The following is a 19,780-nucleotide window of genomic DNA, read 5'->3' as shown; positions in this document are numbered from 1 at the left end:
TGGGCACATCCTGCTGACATGCGTGGCACACGATCCAACTTATCCTACATTTTGGAGTTTATACGTCATGTCACATACTCCTTCCGTCCCAAAAAGAGTGACGTTTTTGACTTTTAGAAATCGTGTTTGACCATTCGTCTTATTTAAAAAATTTATGTAAATTATAAAATAAATAAATCATTAGTAAAGTATCTTTATTGATAAAATAGGTCTTAACAAAATATATAATATTTATGTAAAATTTTTGAATAAGACGGATGATCAAACAAGATGTCTGAAATTCTAAAACGACACTTTTTTTGAGACGGAGGGAGTATGCAGAAGCGGAATGTCCTTAAATTTTGGAGTTACTTTAAAATGTAGCCTCAAGATCCCCCGGCTAAGCCGATCTTTTTGTACTCAAACTATTTCCTTCTTAATGCAATGATACACAATTTTCTTGCGTATTCGAGAAAAAAGCTTTGCTTTTCTGTACTAATTAAACTGGGTTAAGAAATGGACCATTGCAATTCGTCATGGTGTTGAACGCCTCCTCTGCACATCGTGTATAGCTAGATAGTACTCAGTATGGCACATAATTGACGGTACATTACTTGACCATCTTTTTCCGAAAGCACGCATAGAGATTTGTATTTTTTACATTTCTACTAAGGTACACGAGAGGAGTATTCCGTTCAGAGATGACAAGAGGGAGAAGTTAAGTTTTGCAGAGTTTCACCAAAAAAATCAGTTAAATTATATACTTCCTCCGTCTATTTAATTATTGCCTTTGGTGTACGTGCTATAAGTTTGACTCGATTTGTAGAAAATATGTATAATATTTATATTTTTAAATAAATTTATTAAAAAAACTAGATTTAAAGATCTTTCTAATATACTAATTATATATCATAAATATTAATATTTTTTAATATATATGTAATTAAAGTTGTTTCTCGAAAAATGTAAATGACAGTTATTTAGAGACGGATGGAGTACAAGTTTAGGCCTCAAAACTTGCATTAACAAATTTATAATCGACTGTACTATCCAATAATTATAAGATTATAATCATAAATAAATATTATATAAAATGATGAATGATTAAAGTATAATCTTTGCGTCATATAAACTGGACTAGGTGTCGTGTTTTTCCATTAATATGAGCTAGGATAAGGGCACTCCCAATATAGAAACCATCATAGTTTCTATGAATATTAATTATACTGTCATCTGAGTGTTTTGCTGATGTGGCAAAACAATTATTGAAGAAAGAGTAAAAATCATAGAAATCATGTCTAAGATAAAAACTATGTCTACACGAGAGCTAAGACATGAAGTGATGTGATTGGTTGAGAATGAAGAGAGAATGAATATGTTTAGACAAAAAAAATTATTCTGTAAAAACTATCCATCGGGACCATAGTCTCTTAGATATACATGGCCATCGGGCCGTGCCGGCCCGGCCCGGCGGCGCGGCGTGCCGTGCCGTGCCGTGCCGTGCCTACCTCGGGCCGCGCCGTGCCGTCGTGCCGACCGGGCCGTGCCATCACCGTGCCTCGTGCCGGGGGTATGGCCCAAGGCACGGCCCACGGGCCGTCGGGGCGGCCCGAAGGCACGGCGGGCCACCGGGCCAAGGTCGTGCCAGGTTAGTAGCAAGCCTATATTTTCTTTTTTTTTTAGAATTAGCAGGCTACATTTCTTAATAGGCCAATTTTGTTTAGAATTAGGCCAATCAGGATGGATGGATGGACTAACAGACCTACATTTTCTCTTTTTTAGATTTAAAAAACTATATTTTTTACTGGGCCATTAAGCACCGGGCCGTCGGGCCGTGCCTGAGCCGTGCCACGGGCCACGGTGGCGGCCCAGGCACGGCCCGGTCCCTCGGGCCGTGCCGTGCCGTGCCCGGTCCCTCGGGCCGTGCCGTGCCGTGCCCAGTAGTTGTCGGGCCGTGCCGTGCCCGGGCCGGGCCAAAATGTCGGGCCGCGGGCCGGGCCAACGGGCCACGGGCTGCATGGCCAACTATACTCTTAGAACAATCTCAATGCTACAATCTCTCTCTCACTTTCTAGAGATTAGAGATCAAGTTAGGTATGATAATAATGGTGACAAGAGTGGTTTATAGATAGACTGCTGCTTTATTCCCCCTATACGACTAGAGACAGGATGTAGGATTAGGAGTTTAGGATAGCTGCGTCTTATCCGATCGACAATTAAGATTTTTTTCATCGTGATTGGTGCACTTTTTTCCTTTTTTTTTGACAATGACAAATATAGGGTTGGGTACGCTCAAACCGCCAAGAGGCCAAGATCCAACCACAATGACGTGGATACGATGAAATCGATCATTCCACTACAAGGAATGGTGCTTTACATGACGATCACTTTGGTCATAAACAGTTAAAAATACATCACGAGTAACTTGCCGTGACGATCGAAAAAATATGTCATGTATCTCACGTCATAAATTTGTTGGACTAACTAGAGCCGTCACCGATTGCTACTTCATTCCGTCATGGAATACATGATCAGCAACAATAGCCAAAGCCTACAGTGATGAACTTAAACGTCATGGATTTGTTCCACGTCATCGTTTGCCACGTCATTTGGTGATGACGGAATTGACGTGGCAGCTACCTTGCCACGTCAGCACTAGGCTACACCAGCCCATTATGGAGGAGGCCCATTTGTTCTTCATATCATATTATGGCCCACTATGCCCATGTTTTCTGATTTCTCTTTTTTTTAATGAGGCCATACTACTAGGCTAGCCCATATGGAATGAAGATTTGGCCCACTATTCAGATTTATTTTTTACCAAAAAATATTAAAATTCGAATTTAATTTTTTTCCAGAAACATTCAAATTCAAATTTTATTTTTTTTCCCAGAAATATTTAAATTCGAATTTAATTTTTTGCCAAAAATATTCGAATTTAAATTTTAAATCAACACCGCATCAAAATGGTCATCATCACAGCTGCTGATCATCACAGATACAATGAAAATATAGCAATGACATATAAATATATTTATATATGGATAGTGGTCCCATTGCCAATACAAGTCACCGATCATCATCATAGATCAATTACATTTAAACAGATTTGAGGTCAACTAGCTGCAGAATTAATTGCCAAAAGTTTAGGCACCACATAGGCCAACAGATTGCAAAAATTCACACCACACATGTCGACATGGCATAGGTTCACACACCAACAGTACCAGTCAAGTAACCAAAAGTACCAGTTGCCATGGACCCTCAAAAGACAAACCACGGTGCTGCAGCTGGTAAGCCAAACACAACTTTACCTTGTTGGTTGACTTGCTGGGATCATGGACATGAGACCCCTAATCAGTGCATTTGTCTCATCTTGCTTTTTCTTGTACTCCTCATCCTGTTTAGCCCTTGCTATTTCACCTTTCTGGAACTTCTTCATCATTTCATCCATCTGCATTTGCTGAGCCTTCACAACCTCCTTAAGCTCACTTGTGGTCTGCTTCTCCTGCAGCAGTTCAGCTTGCAACTCATGCTGACTTTCGGCGTAGTCCTCAGTAGCTGATGACCTTTTCAATCCCACATTTACCAGAAACTTGTTCTTCTTAGTCTTCTGAGCAAGAACCTCATGGACAATATCAGCCACATCCTTAGGTTCCTCACCATCCTGTACAGGAGCATTTATCTTGTCCTCCATTTCAACCTGGCAATAGATGGGATACATAGATAAATAATCATTTCAATCCAATGTATCATTTGATTATACACTTATTTTGATTTTACTTACAATAGCAGATTGAACTGTAGGAGTAAACCCCTTCTTTTTGCTGTAGTGCAAGTCTTTAAATCTATCAAATGCATTTGGTGGTTCATCTTGATACTTGCTTGCCTGACAATGAATTAAAAAGGGAAAAAATATGAAAAGCTTAGTGCTACTGTAGTGTCATGCAGAATACGAAAAATCATATGTTAGCTTTGCAAAAGGTGCATGAATGTTTTGTTCTTTGTACCAAGGGCAATTGGTAGTTACATAGATGAGATCCGAATGGCAAAAACAATCTGATGTAAGAGAACAGCTATGTACTGACAAAATAGCCACAGTTCATGTTATGACCAATTGTTTCTACATCCTCCCTCCCGTCGCTGAAAAGGTGGCACCACCGCCTCCTATGAGGTGCAGCAGGAAGCAGGCCCCTTCTGGAATCCCTACTGCACTCTCGTCCGCGCTGCTGCATACCAACTAGGTCTACGACGACCCTGCCCAGCACCTACAGGCCTGCTCCCATCTCAAGAACCTCAAATACGTTGTCTGAACGTTTGCTTTACTGATCCCAAACTAATTGACTGCACAATTGAGATTTTATTAGGAAGCATCAGCCACTTTATCGACAACAGCTACTGTAGCAGATGCTACTCCTGTATATATAACTGAAATTGCTGCTAATTTTTGTTTATTGCAGGTCTGCGATTCAGGAGTAAAATACTTAAGTTAGTGTTGGTCCTTGTACAGGCTCAAGCTAGTAGTGTAAAATACTTTTTTTGTTCTCTTTCTCTACGCAACAACTAGTAGACACGTGATTATTTGAATTCCAACTATATTGAAGGTTTCAGCTAGTAGTGACTACATGCTTAAAGCCCTGTTTTTTCTAGTAAGACACGTGTTCAGCTACCCAAAGAAAATTCTAATGTTTTGCAGCAGAATGAGCATGATTATAAAGGACAAATAGCTAAGGGGGAAATAAAATATGTGGCATCTAGCACTACGTACATACACAGGAACCGCAACGATAAGGCTGCTACATAAGCCGCAAGAACCAATTTGTAACATAGACCAATCAAGCACTACTAAGCCAAGTGCTAGTTATTTGTCCTCACCAAATTTATAAGCTCCATTTCATAGCTGCGAGAACCAGTTTTTTGATGAAACTGCACTTTACTTCTGTTGGTTTTGTTCTTCTCACAAGTCAGCTACACAAACAAAGTTGCAATGTTAGGCACATAAGGGATCAACATCAGATTATGGGATCAACATCAGATTTTGCTCAGTGGCATGAACTTACCATTCTTTTCTCACTTTTCCAGTATTCAACAAGCGTATCCCATTGGGCATCATCCATCGACGGCACAGGAGATTTCTTGGGCACCTTATGCAGTGGAAAAGGATCAAAATGCTTCATCTTTAGCTTATGGCGCTGCTGGCAAATAGCTTGCTTCAGCATAGCCACACATGCTCTTTTCACATGTACTGACTCTTTATCCGCTTCAAACTTGGACTACAGTTAACATTGTTAGTACTTGATATTGAATAGACAATGTAATATTTGAAAATAGACAGTATAAAGGCAAGTTTGAACACTTACACAAACACTATTGATGTATGCTTTGATCATAGGTCTCGAACTTTTTTCCTTGTAATCCTTCCACTTTGGAAATATGGGCACCCCTCCCCTGACTGCAATGTTGCATTCACTTGCAAACTTAGCAGCAATCATCACTGAGCTTGGCCTTTTCTTCCCTGGTTCAATAACCAAAGGAAGTTTGCCTCTTTTAGAGCGAGTCATCTTATCCAGCTTTTTCCCAATGTTAGGTCCCCTAATCCTAACCTCCTCATCAAAAAGGTCATCTGCAAATGATATCTTTCAGTACACTAGTGTCTTATGTTGGGTATAGGAAGGTTTACATTGTGCAAAGATCACAAAAACACACCTGCAGAGTCCATGCCATTTTCAATGGATCCATCCTGGTTCAACACAGTCTGTATATTGTCTTCTTCAGTCTGGCAGGCATTTTGCTCAGCTGCATCACCTACAGTGCATGATATAGTTAGTAGAACAAATGGAATGTTGTTTGCTTAACTTGAGTGCAATTTTATTCATGAAACTCAAGGTTAACCTTCCTCTGTAGTCTGGTTGGAGATTTCAGTTGCACTAGCCTTCTTTGCATTTGACCTTGTGAGTGTACCAGCTTGATTCTGAGGCTGCACCTTCTGACCACCTGTCTTGGTAACCTTCTTTGAAGACTTATTCCACAAAGAACAAAGGGAGATAAAATATTAGATGCAATTAAGAAGCAAAGCACAAATTTAGACAAGGCAGTATGGAATAAGTAGCACCTTAGCTATTAATCTAGAAATTACATTGTCCAACTCCTGCAAAGAGTCATCCTTCTCAGGTTCCAGGTTATCAACATTTGGATGGTCATCACTATTATGCTCATCCTCTCCAAAGCCTGCAAAAGGGGCATTGCTTACATCCAGTCCTAGCTCTCGCATCTTTTCATAGTTCTCCAGACAATTATTCATCCTTTCAACTTCGTACTCAGTCACCTCAGCAACTGCATTGACAAATAACAAAAAAAGAACTTCATCACACTAACATCATGCACAATTTTCTCATATCAACAATCTGTACAACTAGCCTCTATTATCAAAAAAAAGTTAACTGTAAATAACTATAGACTCTATCTGAACCCAGCAAGGAACAAAAAAGAAGCAGCAACAACAAGGCCAATGTTCAAACGCTCATTACTTTGTTTTCTGAAAAGTAGCATCTCATACATATTCGAAGCACAATAAAAAGGAGCAGTTCAGACACATTTATAAAATAGCTTATCCAACAGCTAATCAATTAAGTAAGTGATTATATCTTTTGCCTTCACAGATGCAATATAGAGAACGGATTGAATATACTGGAACGCTTGGCTTTTTTTTGCCTGTGTCCCGTAGGCTGTACCACACACTATTGCCTTCACAGATGACCTCGTTTGAAAAAACCGTCAAAATGAAAAAACCTCGTTTGAAAAAACCGTCAAAATGAAAGTTGTAGATCTTAAAAAGTTTTGAAACTTTGTAGTTGATAATTTTTTCATTTGAAATCATCTTGTCATCGAAAACTACGTTTGAAACATTGTACAAATGACGATGCTTGAACATTTGGACAATCCGCCAATTCTTTCCATACCTATTATCCGGCATATAGAATACTTGTGTCGCTTGATTTGCCAAAATAAAAGAATCCTTCTTGCACCACAAGTTGCTAATATTGATACTCTTGTAGAAACCATCATCCTTTAATGAGGTATGCTTACCATCCAATTTGTACCAGTCACATCTGAAAACAACAGCTGATCGTTTTGTACCATCACCCTTGGTGGAGTACAGTATCTCAATAATCTCTTTAAGTGTACCATAATAATCAATTATCCTATTTTTATATACACCTGTACAGGTCAACCCGGAGTTTTGTGTTGTCTTGTTCTTGTCACGCTCAGCAGTGTTGAACCGAACACCATTGACAACACATGTGGAGTATGATCTTACTCTAATGTCAGGGCCACTAGCTAAGGCAAACAAATCATCATCAACCACCTCTGTTTCACTCAACCTCCATATCTGAAAAGGGAAAAGGGAAATGTCTCAGTACCTAATTAAAATTAACTAAAACATGACAGAAATAATAAGATACCATTCAGAGACTAACATGATTCCTAAACCAATTCACAAAACCATTCTGCGTCCTCCTTTCAAGATCTGTTGCAGCCACCCCAGATGTTGCTAAGTCATCTTGAAACTTACTGTAACTCAAAAAAAATCAGCTGAAAAAAAACAAATGAATGTTCAATACATAGATAGAAATTTTAGGACATACATTATGTATTTCTCGGCCTGATCACAATTATTGAGAACATACCAAGCCAACTGCTCAATTTCCTCAGAGTACGAATAATCATATGCACCTATAAGATTAACACCATGCCCAAAAACATCAACGGTATATGCTGACTGATCTGAAAATCCAACATTTCTTGGAAGACGATTAAACCTTGTCTCCACATCTTCCATATATCTAGAGCAGAATGTGAGGGCTTCATCTGCCACATAAGCCTCTGCAATTGAGCCTTCAGGACGTGCCTTGTTCCTAACAAACTTTTTCAGAGTATACAAGCGGCGCTCAACTGGGTACATCCAACCAAATTGCACAGGTCCTCGAAGGATGGCCTCATCAGGCAAATGGATAGCAAGGTGAACCATAACATCAAAAAAAGCAGGGGGAAGATTTTCTCAAGCTTGCACAATATGATAGGTATTTCTGTCTTCATTCGAGCCAACAAATCTTTGTTCAGTCTTTGGCTACACAATTCCCTAAAAAATTTACCAAACTCAGCAATTGTTTGGTAGATATCATCGTCCAACAACCCTCTCACCCCAGCAGGTATAATCCTTTGCAACAGAATGTGACAGTCATGAGTTTTCAGGCCTTGCCACTTCATTGCATCAGCAGTTAAGCACCTTTGTATATTTGAAGCATACCCGTCTGGAAACTTGGTATCCTTCAAGGAATTAAGAAATTGAGTCTTCTTTGACTTGGACAACGTATATCGAGCTCTAGGCATTTCATACCCATCTCCATTATGCTGCAATTGCAACTCCTTCCTAATTTTCAGATCAGCAAGATCTAACCTTGCATTAGTTGTGTCTTTTGACTTCCCTTTGATGTCAAGAATGGTACCAAGCAAGCTTTCACACACATTTTTTTCAATATGCATCACATCAAGATTGTGTCTGAGCTTCAGAGATGGCCAATATTCCAAGTCCCACAAACAAACCCTTCTACCCCAAATTGGCACACGGTCCCCAGAACGCTTCCTTTTCTGTCCAACTCTAACATCTCTAACTTTTTCTAATTCTTCTAGCAGCTCTTCTGTGGTGAAAGTGCCTGGCTTTGCACTAGTACCATGGAGAGACTTAAAATCACTGGCCTTGCGCAAACGATGACCTTGTGGAAGGAACCGGTCGTGCCCAATATAGCATATCTTGCTCCTTATGGCATAGGACAGAGGACTTTTGTCACAATAGAGACAAGTAAAGTAACCACTAGTGGTACGCCCTGATAGAGTACTCAGTGCTGGATAGTCATGAATACACCACAACACAGCAGCACGAAGGTTAAAATCTTTTCCAGTGAGAGCATCATAGGTATCCACACCTTTCCATAATTCAATTAAATCTTCTACAAGAGGTTGCAAGAAAACATCAAAGGCCTTCCCTGGTGAACGAGGGCCAAGAATCAATAAAGACATCATGAAATTAGATTCTTGCATGCACAACCAAGGTGGTAAGTTGTATGGAATCACAAAAACAGGCCACATGCTGTAAGATGAACTCATGTTGCCAAAAGGATTGAAACCATCCGTGGCAAGTCCAAGTCTTAGGTTCCGTGCATCTTTAGCAAAATCAGGCCAACATTTGTCAAAATCTTCCCATGCCTTTCCATCGGCAGGATGGGTCATCTCCTTCTCATTGGGTTTCCTCTTCAACTTATGCCACTGAACTTCCTCAGATGATTTCTTCGAAACAAACAACCTTTGTAGCCTAGGTTTCAATGGGAAATGCCGCAACACCTTTGCAGGAACCTTCTTATTCTCAGGATCTTTCCATCTTGATGCTTCACAAATTGGACAGTTATCTTTTTTTGTGTGTCTTCCAAAATAGCACATAATTGTTCGGGCACGCATGAATTGATTCATAGCCAAGTCCCAACTCACGAAGCATCTTCTTTGCTTCATCATATGATTTTGGAACAGTATTGAACTGTGGGAAAGCTTCTGACAATACCTTCAAAAACATAGAAAATGCCGAGTTAGTGATCCTACAGTATGACTTGACATGCAGCAGCTTGATCACAAATGTCAACCTTGAAAAATTGGTGCAACCAGGATATAGTTCACGCTTAGCTTCTTCAATTAGATGTTTGAAACGTGATGCAGCTTCATTGGATGGGTTTCCATTAGATGGGTTTCCATCTTCATGTCCATCATCATTTACATGTTCGGGGCCGACGAGGTCCCTTAACATCTCATCCAATGGATCATCATGTACTGGTTCCTCCAAAGAATTATTATTTCCATCCTCAGGCACTGGTTCCTCTAAAACATAGACATTATTGTCCTCTCCATGTTTTATCCACCTTGTATATGTACTGGACATGCCATTGAGCAGTAGGTGCCTCTCCACATCCTTTTGGTCTAGATATTTATGGTTTAAACAATCGCTACATGGGCATAGAATTTGTTCAGCCTCATTAAACCTCTCTTTGATGAAGTTCATGAAAGATTTCACACCACTAATATACTGAGGTGTAAATAGCACACCATGCACCCAACTTCGATCCATCTACAACAAAAATTGCAGAACATATATCTCAAATTAAATGTACCAAATGTACAATCAAGAGAACTAGAAAAAAGGTAAGGATAGGTATGTTGCATCAATAGGAAAAGGTTTTTTTGCTGATGCTTTTTTTATCTTCCTGTACCTAGAGCTTTAATTGTTGGAATATGATCTAAAATGATCTTCTATTTGCTTGGTTATGCTTTCGAGCCCTTGCTTATCAAAGAAGCGACTTTTATAGTGTTAGCAAATGAGATTCCTACAGCAAAAAATAATACAGGGGCTGTACATGGCCAATGGCAAACCACATTGAGTATCATAATGCAAATAATTCTATTCTCATGTGACAGTATACTGAACTAACGGAACATGCTAATCAAACATATTTACGCTTGCACTATTGCTATGAAGCTTCTTTCATTTCGTTTCCTCATTGATAAAAAGTTAATTAGTCATGGGACAAATTAAATTCTAAACATCATGGATCCCATGAGATTCTATAAATCGTGAATCCCAATACCACTGGCTACCTCAACATGGCGTGGCAAGGCAACGCCACACCCCAGATTAGTGTACAATCCAAAGAATTTTTCAACAGTTGACTGCAAAGTGGATCTAGGGACTAGGGTGTTCAGCCTCCTCACCTTGCTTGAAGCCGCCGCGGGACAGGCTGTTCCTCACCTATATGCTGCAGAAGGAGCACCGTCGCCGCTGCCGGTGGCCGGCTCCTCCGCACTGGAGGGAGAGCCGCAGGCCACAGCCAGTTCAAGAGGAAGCGCCGCAGGTGCAGGAGCGAGCCGGGGCGAGCTGCGACGGGGAGGTGAAGGGGAAGAGGGCAGGGGCGAGCCTGCCGAAGTGGGGGAGGTCAGAGGTCGCCGGAGCAGCCGAGCGCGGCGAGCGGTCCGGTGGCGCGCGCGCGGAGGAGCGAGTGGCCGAGCACGGAGTAGCGGCGCGAAATAAGGATGAGGCAGCGTTACTCTTCTTATCTTATTTTAATGATACAGGAAACCAACAACACAACTCTATCCTAGTGGTATACGCTTGTTCGTTTGGTAATAAGGTCCCAGGATCGATTCCTGGAGGCCATGAATTTTTGCACATTCCAGTAAGTGGGTCTCACCTTTCTTATTTATACTCAACAACCAAACTGACATGTGGGACCAACCTTTCTTATTTTTTTAATATTCCTGTCCACCTAAGAGCGACATGGCGGCCACGTCACTGCCATGTTGGATGTTGTATCTATGACCAAATTAAGTCAATCGTCGCGGATTTATAAATGAGTTGTCATACTACTCTATGACGTCCATCAATGACGAAAACTAAGCCAGCTGTCATGGTGGAATCACTATTGGATTGGATCGTCACGGATAGTACAATTCTGTGATGATTTTTGAAAACGTCGCCAAAAAACGTCATGTAAAGCACCATTTCTTGTAGTGTTCAAACTAGTGATGGACACGCTTTTGCTCTTGCGCCGTCGTGTCCTCTCAATTTGAATGAGATGATGCTGGAGAGGCATATACTAATATACGTCTTGATTTGCACCTTCTCGGGAGATCGCACCAGGTTACGGGCAGTCGGGCAGAGTTAGTGCATTTTTTTTATAAAGATACGTATATAATGATAATGTGATCATAATCACTACTCTACCAATTATGCTCCGTCCTGACGATGGTACCTACGTAGTGCTGGTGTAAAGGGCCTGATTATAAGAGTTTTAATAGCATTTTAGGTTCTAAGTTTGAACACCCTCCCCACCCCCTTAACGATTTTGTATTTTTAGTGGTAGGTGATGTTCGTCACGTCATAGCGAGACGACTGTGGTGTCTTTATTAATCTCGAGATTTGATGGTTTAATTTTTGAAGATGCTCATAGCTATAAGGTTTGTGTGCGTACGTTTATAGGATGAGTATACGTTCGTCCTACTGTGTAATTCTCAAAACAGTGGTGGAATTAGAGAAAGAAGTGAGTAGGTGATTTTCCATAGAATTAACTTGTATGAAAACTTTATGAATTTCTAAAAGGGTACCTATGTAGTGCAAAGGGTACCTATGTAGTGCTGGTACGAAAGGGTCTGTAGCTTAGCAATTACAAAAGCTTTAATAGCATCTCAGGTTCTAAGTTTGACTCCTCTATAACGGCATCATGATTTTAGTGGTAGTCGATAGTGAGGCGTCTATGATGACTTCGTTAATCTCGAGATTTGATGGCTTAATCTTTGACGATGCTCATGGAGATAGGATTTTGTATATAAATGTTCATAGGGTGAATGTGCGTGTGTCGTACCGTGTAACTCTCGAAGCAGTGGTGGAATTAGAGAAAAAAATGAGTAGGTGATTTTCCATAGAAGTAACATGCATGAGAACTTTATGAATTTAGGACACATATCTGTACACAAACATCTAATATCTGAGAAAGCTACAATCCTCCTAATTTTATGTACACGGTATTTCTCTTGAACTGGTCCTCTTAATTTTATGCATCATTTTTTTTGACAAAAAATTTTGTGTTCATGCATTTGTATGGACACACATGTCCTAAATCTAGGACCACGGCAGATTCTTACAACGCTTTGTCCCACAAAGTGCTTCCGGTGGCTAGGCCTGCGGCACCGATGGCCCAAGAAGGAGAAGCAGAAGCCCACTGATGAGATCGGCAAGTGCGAGCCGACTAAAACGGGGGTGCGCTCGACTCCCAACGGTCGGCAGTAGTACCAGCTGTTCAAATTCCAATCGCGGGGCAACCAAAGGCATTTCGCTTCTCCCTCAAATCCATATCCAGACAGCAGCCGCGCACATCTCCTCCAAGCCCCCCGAATCCAAGCTCGCCCAAGCTCTCGGATCCAACCCAATGGAAGGCACGGAGGCGCTGTTCCCCGGCGACGGAGGCGGCGGCGACCCCATGGACTTCTCGTGGACCGCTGACGGGGAGAAGCACCGGGACCCGGCGGTGGCTTGCGCCAGCCCCGGCCGCGACGACGAGGCTACCTCGGCTCCGACCCCGGCCCCGCCCTCTTCGCCGCGGGAGGTGGCGGAGTCCATGATCCTCGTGCCCGGGCCGCGCGTCGTCATGTCCGGCCTCAGTCTGGCTGATTGCCGTTCAGGTGGTGTTTCTAAAACCTTCCTGTTAATTCGCCTCGCGTTCTAGCTCGTTGCCCTGGGTTCTTCGAGGTCGGGTGTTGGCCTCTGTAGGAGAGACTTGATGGAGGTCGCTGGGTAGAAACCCTAGGTACTACGCCTCACCAAATCGGTTCCTTCCCCCGACAGATTTAGGACCTAGATCTATCCAGATTTAGCGGGTCAACAGGTTTTGTCAAGTGAGCTGGTGTCATTCTCCAACTAGAGACGTTCCTGGGGTGTTGTGCTGTACAGGGAGTTTATCAATCTTCTCCAACGGAACAGAAAAATCCTAAATAGCGGTGCCATTGTTGTGCACCTAATCTACTTGAAACATTCCCTGATACGAAACTGGTGGGCGTTCCCTTTACATCAAGAATCTAGAAATTATTTTGCGTTTTATTATTGTAATACCTGTCAACATAGCTACTTTCGATTGATCGGTGTCCTTGCCTGATTTGGTTAACGCCAACTAAGTGAATGAAGAACAGATTTTCATTGGGAAATAGTTTTGGTCATGTACAAAAACTAGGATTACATGCTTTGCAGTCCTAAAGTACTGCTCCACTATTGTCTATTGGACAAGGAAAAATAAGCTTTCGTAAGTAAAACTGGGCTTGTTACCATAGAACCACATCTTTCATATAGCCATTTACACTGTAGGATTGCTACTTTTTTCTGTGTAAAATATCTATATGCCCTTTTCTGTTCAGAATAAATTATTCCGTTAGACTGCAAACTACGAAATATTACTATCTTATTTGGTTTTTGTGGCCTACTATTTTGGGTGGCACAACTGCATGAAATTACGAATTTTCTTCATATAGTTGATTCAGAATCATCTTTTATATAGACATGATATTGCTCCTGGTACCAATACTGTCAATGTCAGATGTTTATTCTGTTTTGGTAGCTCTAGAAACCTCTTACTCTCCTCTGTTGCCTGTCATGATCCAGATGACTGTGTTCTCTTCATTAATGCTGGTGGTGGTGCAATCGAAGGCTGTGATCCCTGTGTGAAGGTTTCTGGTGATTCATTCTTTGAAGGAGGGGATGTGATAGAGACAAATGAGAGCATAGTTGAAGGTGGCGATTGTCCATTTATTTATCACTCAGCAAGATATGGCAGTTTCAGCTACAAGTTCAATGGTCTTGCCCCTGGATCCTATTTTCTAGATCTGCATTTCGCTGAGATTCTTTACACATGTGGGCCAAAAGGAATTAGCATGTTTGATGTCCTTGTGCAAGAAGAAAAGGCAAATATGCTAACTTACTAAAACTTAATAATTGTGTCTCATGATTTCTGTTCAGGTTCAGCTAATAAAAAGGATCACCTTTGAATCCACAGGTATTGTCTCAACTCGATGTGTATGCTGTAGTTGGAGGAAACAGGGCCCTTCAAGTGCGTGATATTAGGGTTACTGTTGAGATGAATGGTGCTGTTATGATCAATTTCAAAGGAGTAAGAGGAACACCCATGGTTTGTGGGATCTGTATTCGCAGAGCGCCACTTTTATCAGGTAAGGAGTTGATTTGTTGCAATTTACTTATTTTTTCAGAGTGATAATATTGGTCTTGCACTCATGGCAGCAAACTCAGTTACCGATGACAATGTCTTGTGCAAAAGATGTTCATCTGATATTGACCAGGTCAGCACTTTCACATGATGTTGCAACTTCATATGTGATTTTATGATACTTATGCATGGTCTTTCTATGAGCATGCAGACTAGGACAAGTAAACTGATCTCAAAGTATGAGAAGCAGATTGAGGAGCTCACCAGCCAATGCACTATGAAGTCCAATGAGTGTTCTATGGCATGGTCTTCTGTAGACACTACCAATGTGGAGCTTGGCAGACTTAAAATAGAGCTTCACCAAAAGGGTGCTGAAATGGAGAATCTTGGTATGGATTATGCCAGTTCAGTAATCCTTTTCACATGCTAATTGGTTGCATATGCTCACAATTTTTATCCACTTTCCAACAGTGCAAGCTCTTGGTAGAGAGAGTGACCAACTAAGAGATGTTTCTCATAAATATGAAAATGACAAGAAATTGTGGAGTGCTGCTATATCTAATATGGAAAGGAAAATCAAGGTAAAGTTGATTTAATGCATGCGTTATCATAGCAACTTCTGGAATAACTTGAATATTTTTTCACTCCTTAATCCACAGGCCATGAAACAAGAGCAGGCATTGTTGTCACTTGAAGCACATGATTGTGCGAATGCAATTCCTGATTTGAGCAAGATGATTGGAGCAGTTCAGGCCCTAGGTAAAATTTGAACTTCTGAAGTTTCATTCTGCAGCCTTGCAACTGTTAAATAAACAATGTATGGTTTAATTATTGCAGTTGCACAGTGTGAAGATTTAAAATTGAAGTACTATGAAGAGATGGACAAGAGGAAGAAACTTCACAACATTGTTCAGGAGACAAAAGGTATCTATTATCCTTTGTTTATCCAGTTCTTTGTGCTTACTCTTAACATTTACCTGAGAGAATGAATTTCGTATTCTCATTCTATTTGTCTTCTCAATTGTTTCAGGAAACATTAGGGTTTTCTGTCGATGCCGACCCTTAAGCAAAGATGAGGTGTCATCAGGCCAGAAATGTGTAGTGGAATTCGATGGATCCAGTGATGGTGACATTGTAATTGCAAATGGCGGAACAACTAAAAAGACCTTTAAGTTTGATAGAATCTTCACGCCAAAGGATGATCAAGGTATATTAGTCATAACTTTGATGTTTGAATGAAGCTGTAGTTTATTTTACAATTGTAATCCTGTCACTGTGTTAGAAACAATAGTCTACATATTCAGTTATTTGAGTTTAACATTATAAAGACAAGATTGCTAGCTGGGTACTTGTCCATGTTTAGCTAAAAAGCATTTACAATTGTTGTCCTGTCACTGTCACTGTGTTAGACACAATAGTCTACACATTCAGTTATTTGAGTTTAACATTGTAAGGAGAAGATTGCTAACTGGGTACTTGTGCATGTTTTGCTAAAAAGCAAAAGTGCTAAATTATTATGTTCAAACAACTTATCTTACATGACTTCTGTTTTCTAATGTGCGACTTGAATTGATGGGCAGATATAGTGTATGCCGATGCGTCTCCACTGGTCACATCTGTGTTAGATGGCTATAATGTATGCATCTTTGCCTACGGGCAGACAGGAACAGGAAAGACGTTTACCATGGAAGGAACTGAGAGTAATAGAGGTGTTAACTATAGAACTCTGGAAGAACTGTTCAATATTGCAGAGGAGAGGAAAGAAAGTGTCACATATGACTTATCTGTTAGTGTTCTTGAGGTTTACAATGAACAGATAAGAGACCTTCTTGCCACGTCTCCATCTAAAAAGTAAAATTTATTTTCAGGTCCTGTTTTTTTGTTTATAACAGTAGGAGCCCGTGTTAACTCAACATTCTTCTTTTGCATTTAGGCTGGAGATCAAGCCAAACAGTGAAGGGCAAAATCATGTCCCTGGGTTAGTGGAGGCCAAAATTGAGAACATAAATGAGGTTTGGAAAGTTTTGCAAACTGGAAGCAATGCAAGGGCTGTTGGTTCAAACAATGTTAATGAGCACAGCAGTCGCTCCCACTGGTTGGACACTGTTTTCATTATAGTATCCTTTTTTATTCGTGAGCTGATTGCTTGTTGTCCAAATGGTTCTTTTAATCTTTATAACTTTTCTTCAGCATGCTATGCATCATGGTGAGGGCTAAGAACCTGCTTACTGGAGAATGTACAAGTAGTAAGCTTTGGCTTGTAGATTTGGCTGGAAGTGAGCGTTTAGCCAAGACTGATGTGCAAGGCGAACGACTTAAGGAAGCACAAAATATTAACAGATCACTTTCTGCATTGGGTGATGTCATTTCAGCTCTTGCTACAAAAAACAGCCATATACCCTACAGGTTTGTGGCATTCATATAACTGCATATGTAACTATTTAACTCCTTTGTTCTATCACTTACTATTTATGTGCCTTATCTGGTCAGAAATTCCAAATTGACACACTTGCTGCAAGATTCTCTAGGTAAGATGATCTGCTTGCTCAGGGAAAACTATTACCATGATTATGTCTAACTTTTTCCTCACTTGGCCAGATGATTAATTTTATTTGTGGTTTTGACATTGATAATAGGAGGAGACTCAAAAGCATTAATGTTTGTGCAAATTAGCCCATCCAATAATGATGTTTCAGAAACCTTGAGTTCATTAAACTTTGCCAGCCGTGTTCGGCGTATTGAATTGGGACCAGCAAAGAAGCAGGTTGATACTGTTGAACTTCAAAAGACCAAACAGATGGTGGGTTTTAGTTGTGCATCTTCCTAAGTTAACTTTCAGGATTGTCTTGAAGCTGGCCTATTGATATACTTACATTTTTCCTGCTGAATGAATGTCAGCTTGAAAGAGCTAAGCAAGAACTCAGACTTAAGGATGATTCTTTGAGAAAGCTAGAGGAAAACTTACAGAATTTGGAGACCAAAGCCAAAGGGAAAGAGCAACTTTGCAAAAACTTGCAAGAAAAGGTACATATAATTGATGAGGGTAATATTTGAAGAGTTGGTCCTTATAGTGTTTCTTGGTTATATTGTTTTTCACTTGTGCCTGACAGCCTTTTCGAAAAATATGTTAGGTAAAAGAGCTTGAGGGCCAGTTAGATTCCAAGGCACATTCACAAATTGCATCAGAGAAACAGCAGCATCAGCTTTCTGGAAAACTAAAAGAGAAAGAAGAAATGTGTACTGCTCTTCAGCAGAAGGTACGTTGAAAGTAGTTACTACTATTTGCATGCTAGGAGCATGAATAGTTAGTGTTTTTACAGATTCTTAATTAGGAGACTTGAAATTTGTATGTTCCCATGTTCATCTGTTTTCAGATTGTGGACTTAGAATGCAAGCTTAGACAGCCACACCAATCAGAATCTGAGGTTGCACTTCTCAAGAAAACGGTAATTTTACAAGTAATTTTCAATGGCATTTAGAAGCATGCTCGGACTGGGTTTTATGATTTTTTTTCTTTTCTTTTCTTTTCTCAGATCAAAGAGTTGGAGGTCAAGTTGAAGGAACAAGAACATGACCGATCAGTTGTGGAATTAAGTGTAAGTTCTATGAAGATGTTATCTTTGAATCTGGTATATGAATTGGTCTTATCATTACTATTGTTATTATTTGTTTTGTCAGATCAAAGAGCTGGAGCTCAGGCTGAAGGAACAAGAACACCAACGATCTGTTGCAGAACTAAAGGTGACTCCTTGAATGATGTGATTTCTTCAATTCTACTGTGTTATAAACTCTGGGATCAATTTCCTGTCTTCTATTTCAAAAGGGAAATGATATTGCGATTTGTCAACAGGTTTGAGTTTGTTTCATGAAGTTTTTCTTTTCTTTTCTTAGATCAAGGAGCTGGAGCTCAAGTTAAAGGAACAAGAACACCAGCGATCAGTCGCGGAACTAAAGGTAGTTGATCTTCATTGATGTTATGCTATCTATCATTGATTTTATTGCATGTTTCCAGTCTTCCAGACAAGGTAGTTGATCTTCTTATGCCCCAAAAAATGCAGGCAAGAGAAATAGGACATGAGCTGTTGGAAACACAGAGAACCGAGTCAATGCTTCAGATTAAGGTAGCCTCCTTTCTCAGAGCTGCTACATTGTATTCAGTACTGCATTTATTCAAGCATGTTGGGGGAAGTAACATAACCCGGAGCTTGGCGTCTCCATATTTCAGCTAAGAGATCTTGAAAGCAAGACCAAAGAGCAGGACACAAACATGATGTCAGTGGAGTCCACCGTCGTCGCGACTCCTGTAAACGTGAAGCTGCCGCTGCCGCCGCCGCTGCCGTTTCCCAGGGATGAAGCATTGAGCGAGAAGGAGAACCGCATCCTGAGGAGCTCAGACGCCCTGAACAAGCAGCAGCCTCACGCTGAGAGGCCTTCACTTCCTCCTGATGCTCCTCAAGCGGGCAACGAGAAGAAGAGGAAAGGAGACGCGAGGAACGCATCCATCGGCGGCGGCCAGCAAGAGAACAATGGCGTCGCCCCAGGTGGCCAGAACACTGCGAGGAAGAGGAGCCTGCCGGCCGAGCGTGAGGCGAGGCTCAAGAGGAAGTCGACCGAACCTCCTCCTCAGGTGAAGAATTTGGTAAGGTCGACGGCGTCGTCGAGGGCGGCTGCCGCTGCTACGAACAAGGCGGCTCCGAGCTCCAGAGTCACCAAGCAGCAGCAACCAGGCGGGAACAAGACCAGAGGGTGGGTTAGGTAGATGATGACGTAGAGTGAGTAGAGTGCCCGTGCTGTTCTTGTATTGTACGGGGGTTTTAGATGGCTCAACTTTTGGCTGAGTCCCACCTAGTGCATACGTACTTGCAGTGAATTATTTAGCCTGTTACGGAGATTGTGTACTTACGGTGTTTGCAGATTCAACAGAAAACGGCAGAATTAGCTGCATACTAGTATCATTTTTTCTGGAGCAAGTCGTGTTACTATATGCTGTTGAGTTT

The 19,780-nt window shown here is 41.0% G+C and overlaps 2 protein-coding genes across 10 annotated transcripts; one reads left to right on the top strand and one right to left on the bottom strand.

Moving 5' to 3' along the window:
* Positions 2,984-11,172, bottom strand: LOC8059490. 9 transcript variants are annotated; one of them, XM_021451080.1, is made up of 12 exons: positions 7,668-7,898; positions 7,458-7,572; positions 7,198-7,369; positions 6,939-7,088; positions 6,092-6,312; positions 5,872-5,998; positions 5,686-5,784; positions 5,340-5,602; positions 5,040-5,252; positions 4,855-4,947; positions 3,767-3,868; positions 2,984-3,682 (listed from the first exon to the last, which is right to left on the bottom strand). In XM_021451080.1, exons 4-12 carry the CDS (start codon positions 7,042-7,044, stop codon positions 3,290-3,292), a joined length of 1,617 nt encoding a protein of 538 aa, XP_021306755.1. In that variant the 5' UTR covers positions 7,045-7,088; positions 7,198-7,369; positions 7,458-7,572; positions 7,668-7,898; the 3' UTR covers positions 2,984-3,289. The 9 variants fall into 9 exon arrangements, 4 of the variants coding, with proteins under 4 accessions (XP_021306755.1, XP_021306754.1, XP_021306756.1 ...); XM_021451079.1 differs by having other exon boundaries at positions 6,939-7,369; XM_021451081.1 differs by having other exon boundaries at positions 6,116-6,312; positions 6,939-7,369.
* LOC8078006 (kinesin-like protein KIN-14E) lies at positions 12,838-19,770 on the top strand. The gene is made up of 22 exons (XM_021456294.1): positions 12,838-13,254; positions 14,225-14,523; positions 14,616-14,787; positions 14,858-14,916; positions 14,995-15,172; positions 15,255-15,364; positions 15,443-15,542; positions 15,621-15,707; positions 15,814-15,990; positions 16,364-16,634; positions 16,717-16,878; positions 16,974-17,189; positions 17,274-17,311; positions 17,420-17,583; positions 17,682-17,807; positions 17,915-18,040; positions 18,158-18,229; positions 18,317-18,379; positions 18,462-18,524; positions 18,675-18,737; positions 18,842-18,904; positions 19,009-19,770. Exons 1-22 carry the CDS (start codon positions 13,002-13,004, stop codon positions 19,540-19,542), a joined length of 3,396 nt encoding a protein of 1,131 aa, XP_021311969.1. The 5' UTR covers positions 12,838-13,001; the 3' UTR covers positions 19,543-19,770.

This window comes from Sorghum bicolor, chromosome 1 (assembly GCF_000003195.3).
Source record: "Sorghum bicolor cultivar BTx623 chromosome 1, Sorghum_bicolor_NCBIv3, whole genome shotgun sequence".
Lineage (NCBI taxonomy): Eukaryota > Viridiplantae > Streptophyta > Magnoliopsida > Poales > Poaceae > Sorghum > Sorghum bicolor.
Note: the sequence above shows the minus strand (reverse complement) of the source record. Positions and strands in the feature narration are given on the sequence as shown.

What these genes read in the sequence shown, in the direction of transcription:
- LOC8059490 (XM_021451079.1), bottom strand. Translation starts at nt 7,044, where the DNA reads ATGATGGTTTCTACAAGAGTATCAATATTAGCAACTTGTGGTGCAAGA. An exon ending in AAATGGCATGGACTCTGCAG is followed by an intron (nt 5,603 to 5,685) that starts GTGTGTTTTTGT and finishes TATCATTTGCAG; the next exon opens with ATGACCTTTTTGATGAGGAG. An exon ending in CTACAGTTCAATCTGCTATT is followed by an intron (nt 3,683 to 3,766) that starts GTAAGTAAAATC and finishes ATCTATTGCCAG; the next exon opens with GTTGAAATGGAGGACAAGAT.
- LOC8078006 (XM_021456294.1), top strand. Translation starts at nt 13,002, where the DNA reads ATGGAAGGCACGGAGGCGCTGTTCCCCGGCGACGGAGGCGGCGGCGAC. An exon ending in CAGAGCGCCACTTTTATCAG is followed by an intron (nt 14,788 to 14,857) that starts GTAAGGAGTTGA and finishes CACTCATGGCAG; the next exon opens with CAAACTCAGTTACCGATGAC. An exon ending in AGTCAATGCTTCAGATTAAG is followed by an intron (nt 18,905 to 19,008) that starts GTAGCCTCCTTT and finishes TCCATATTTCAG; the next exon opens with CTAAGAGATCTTGAAAGCAA.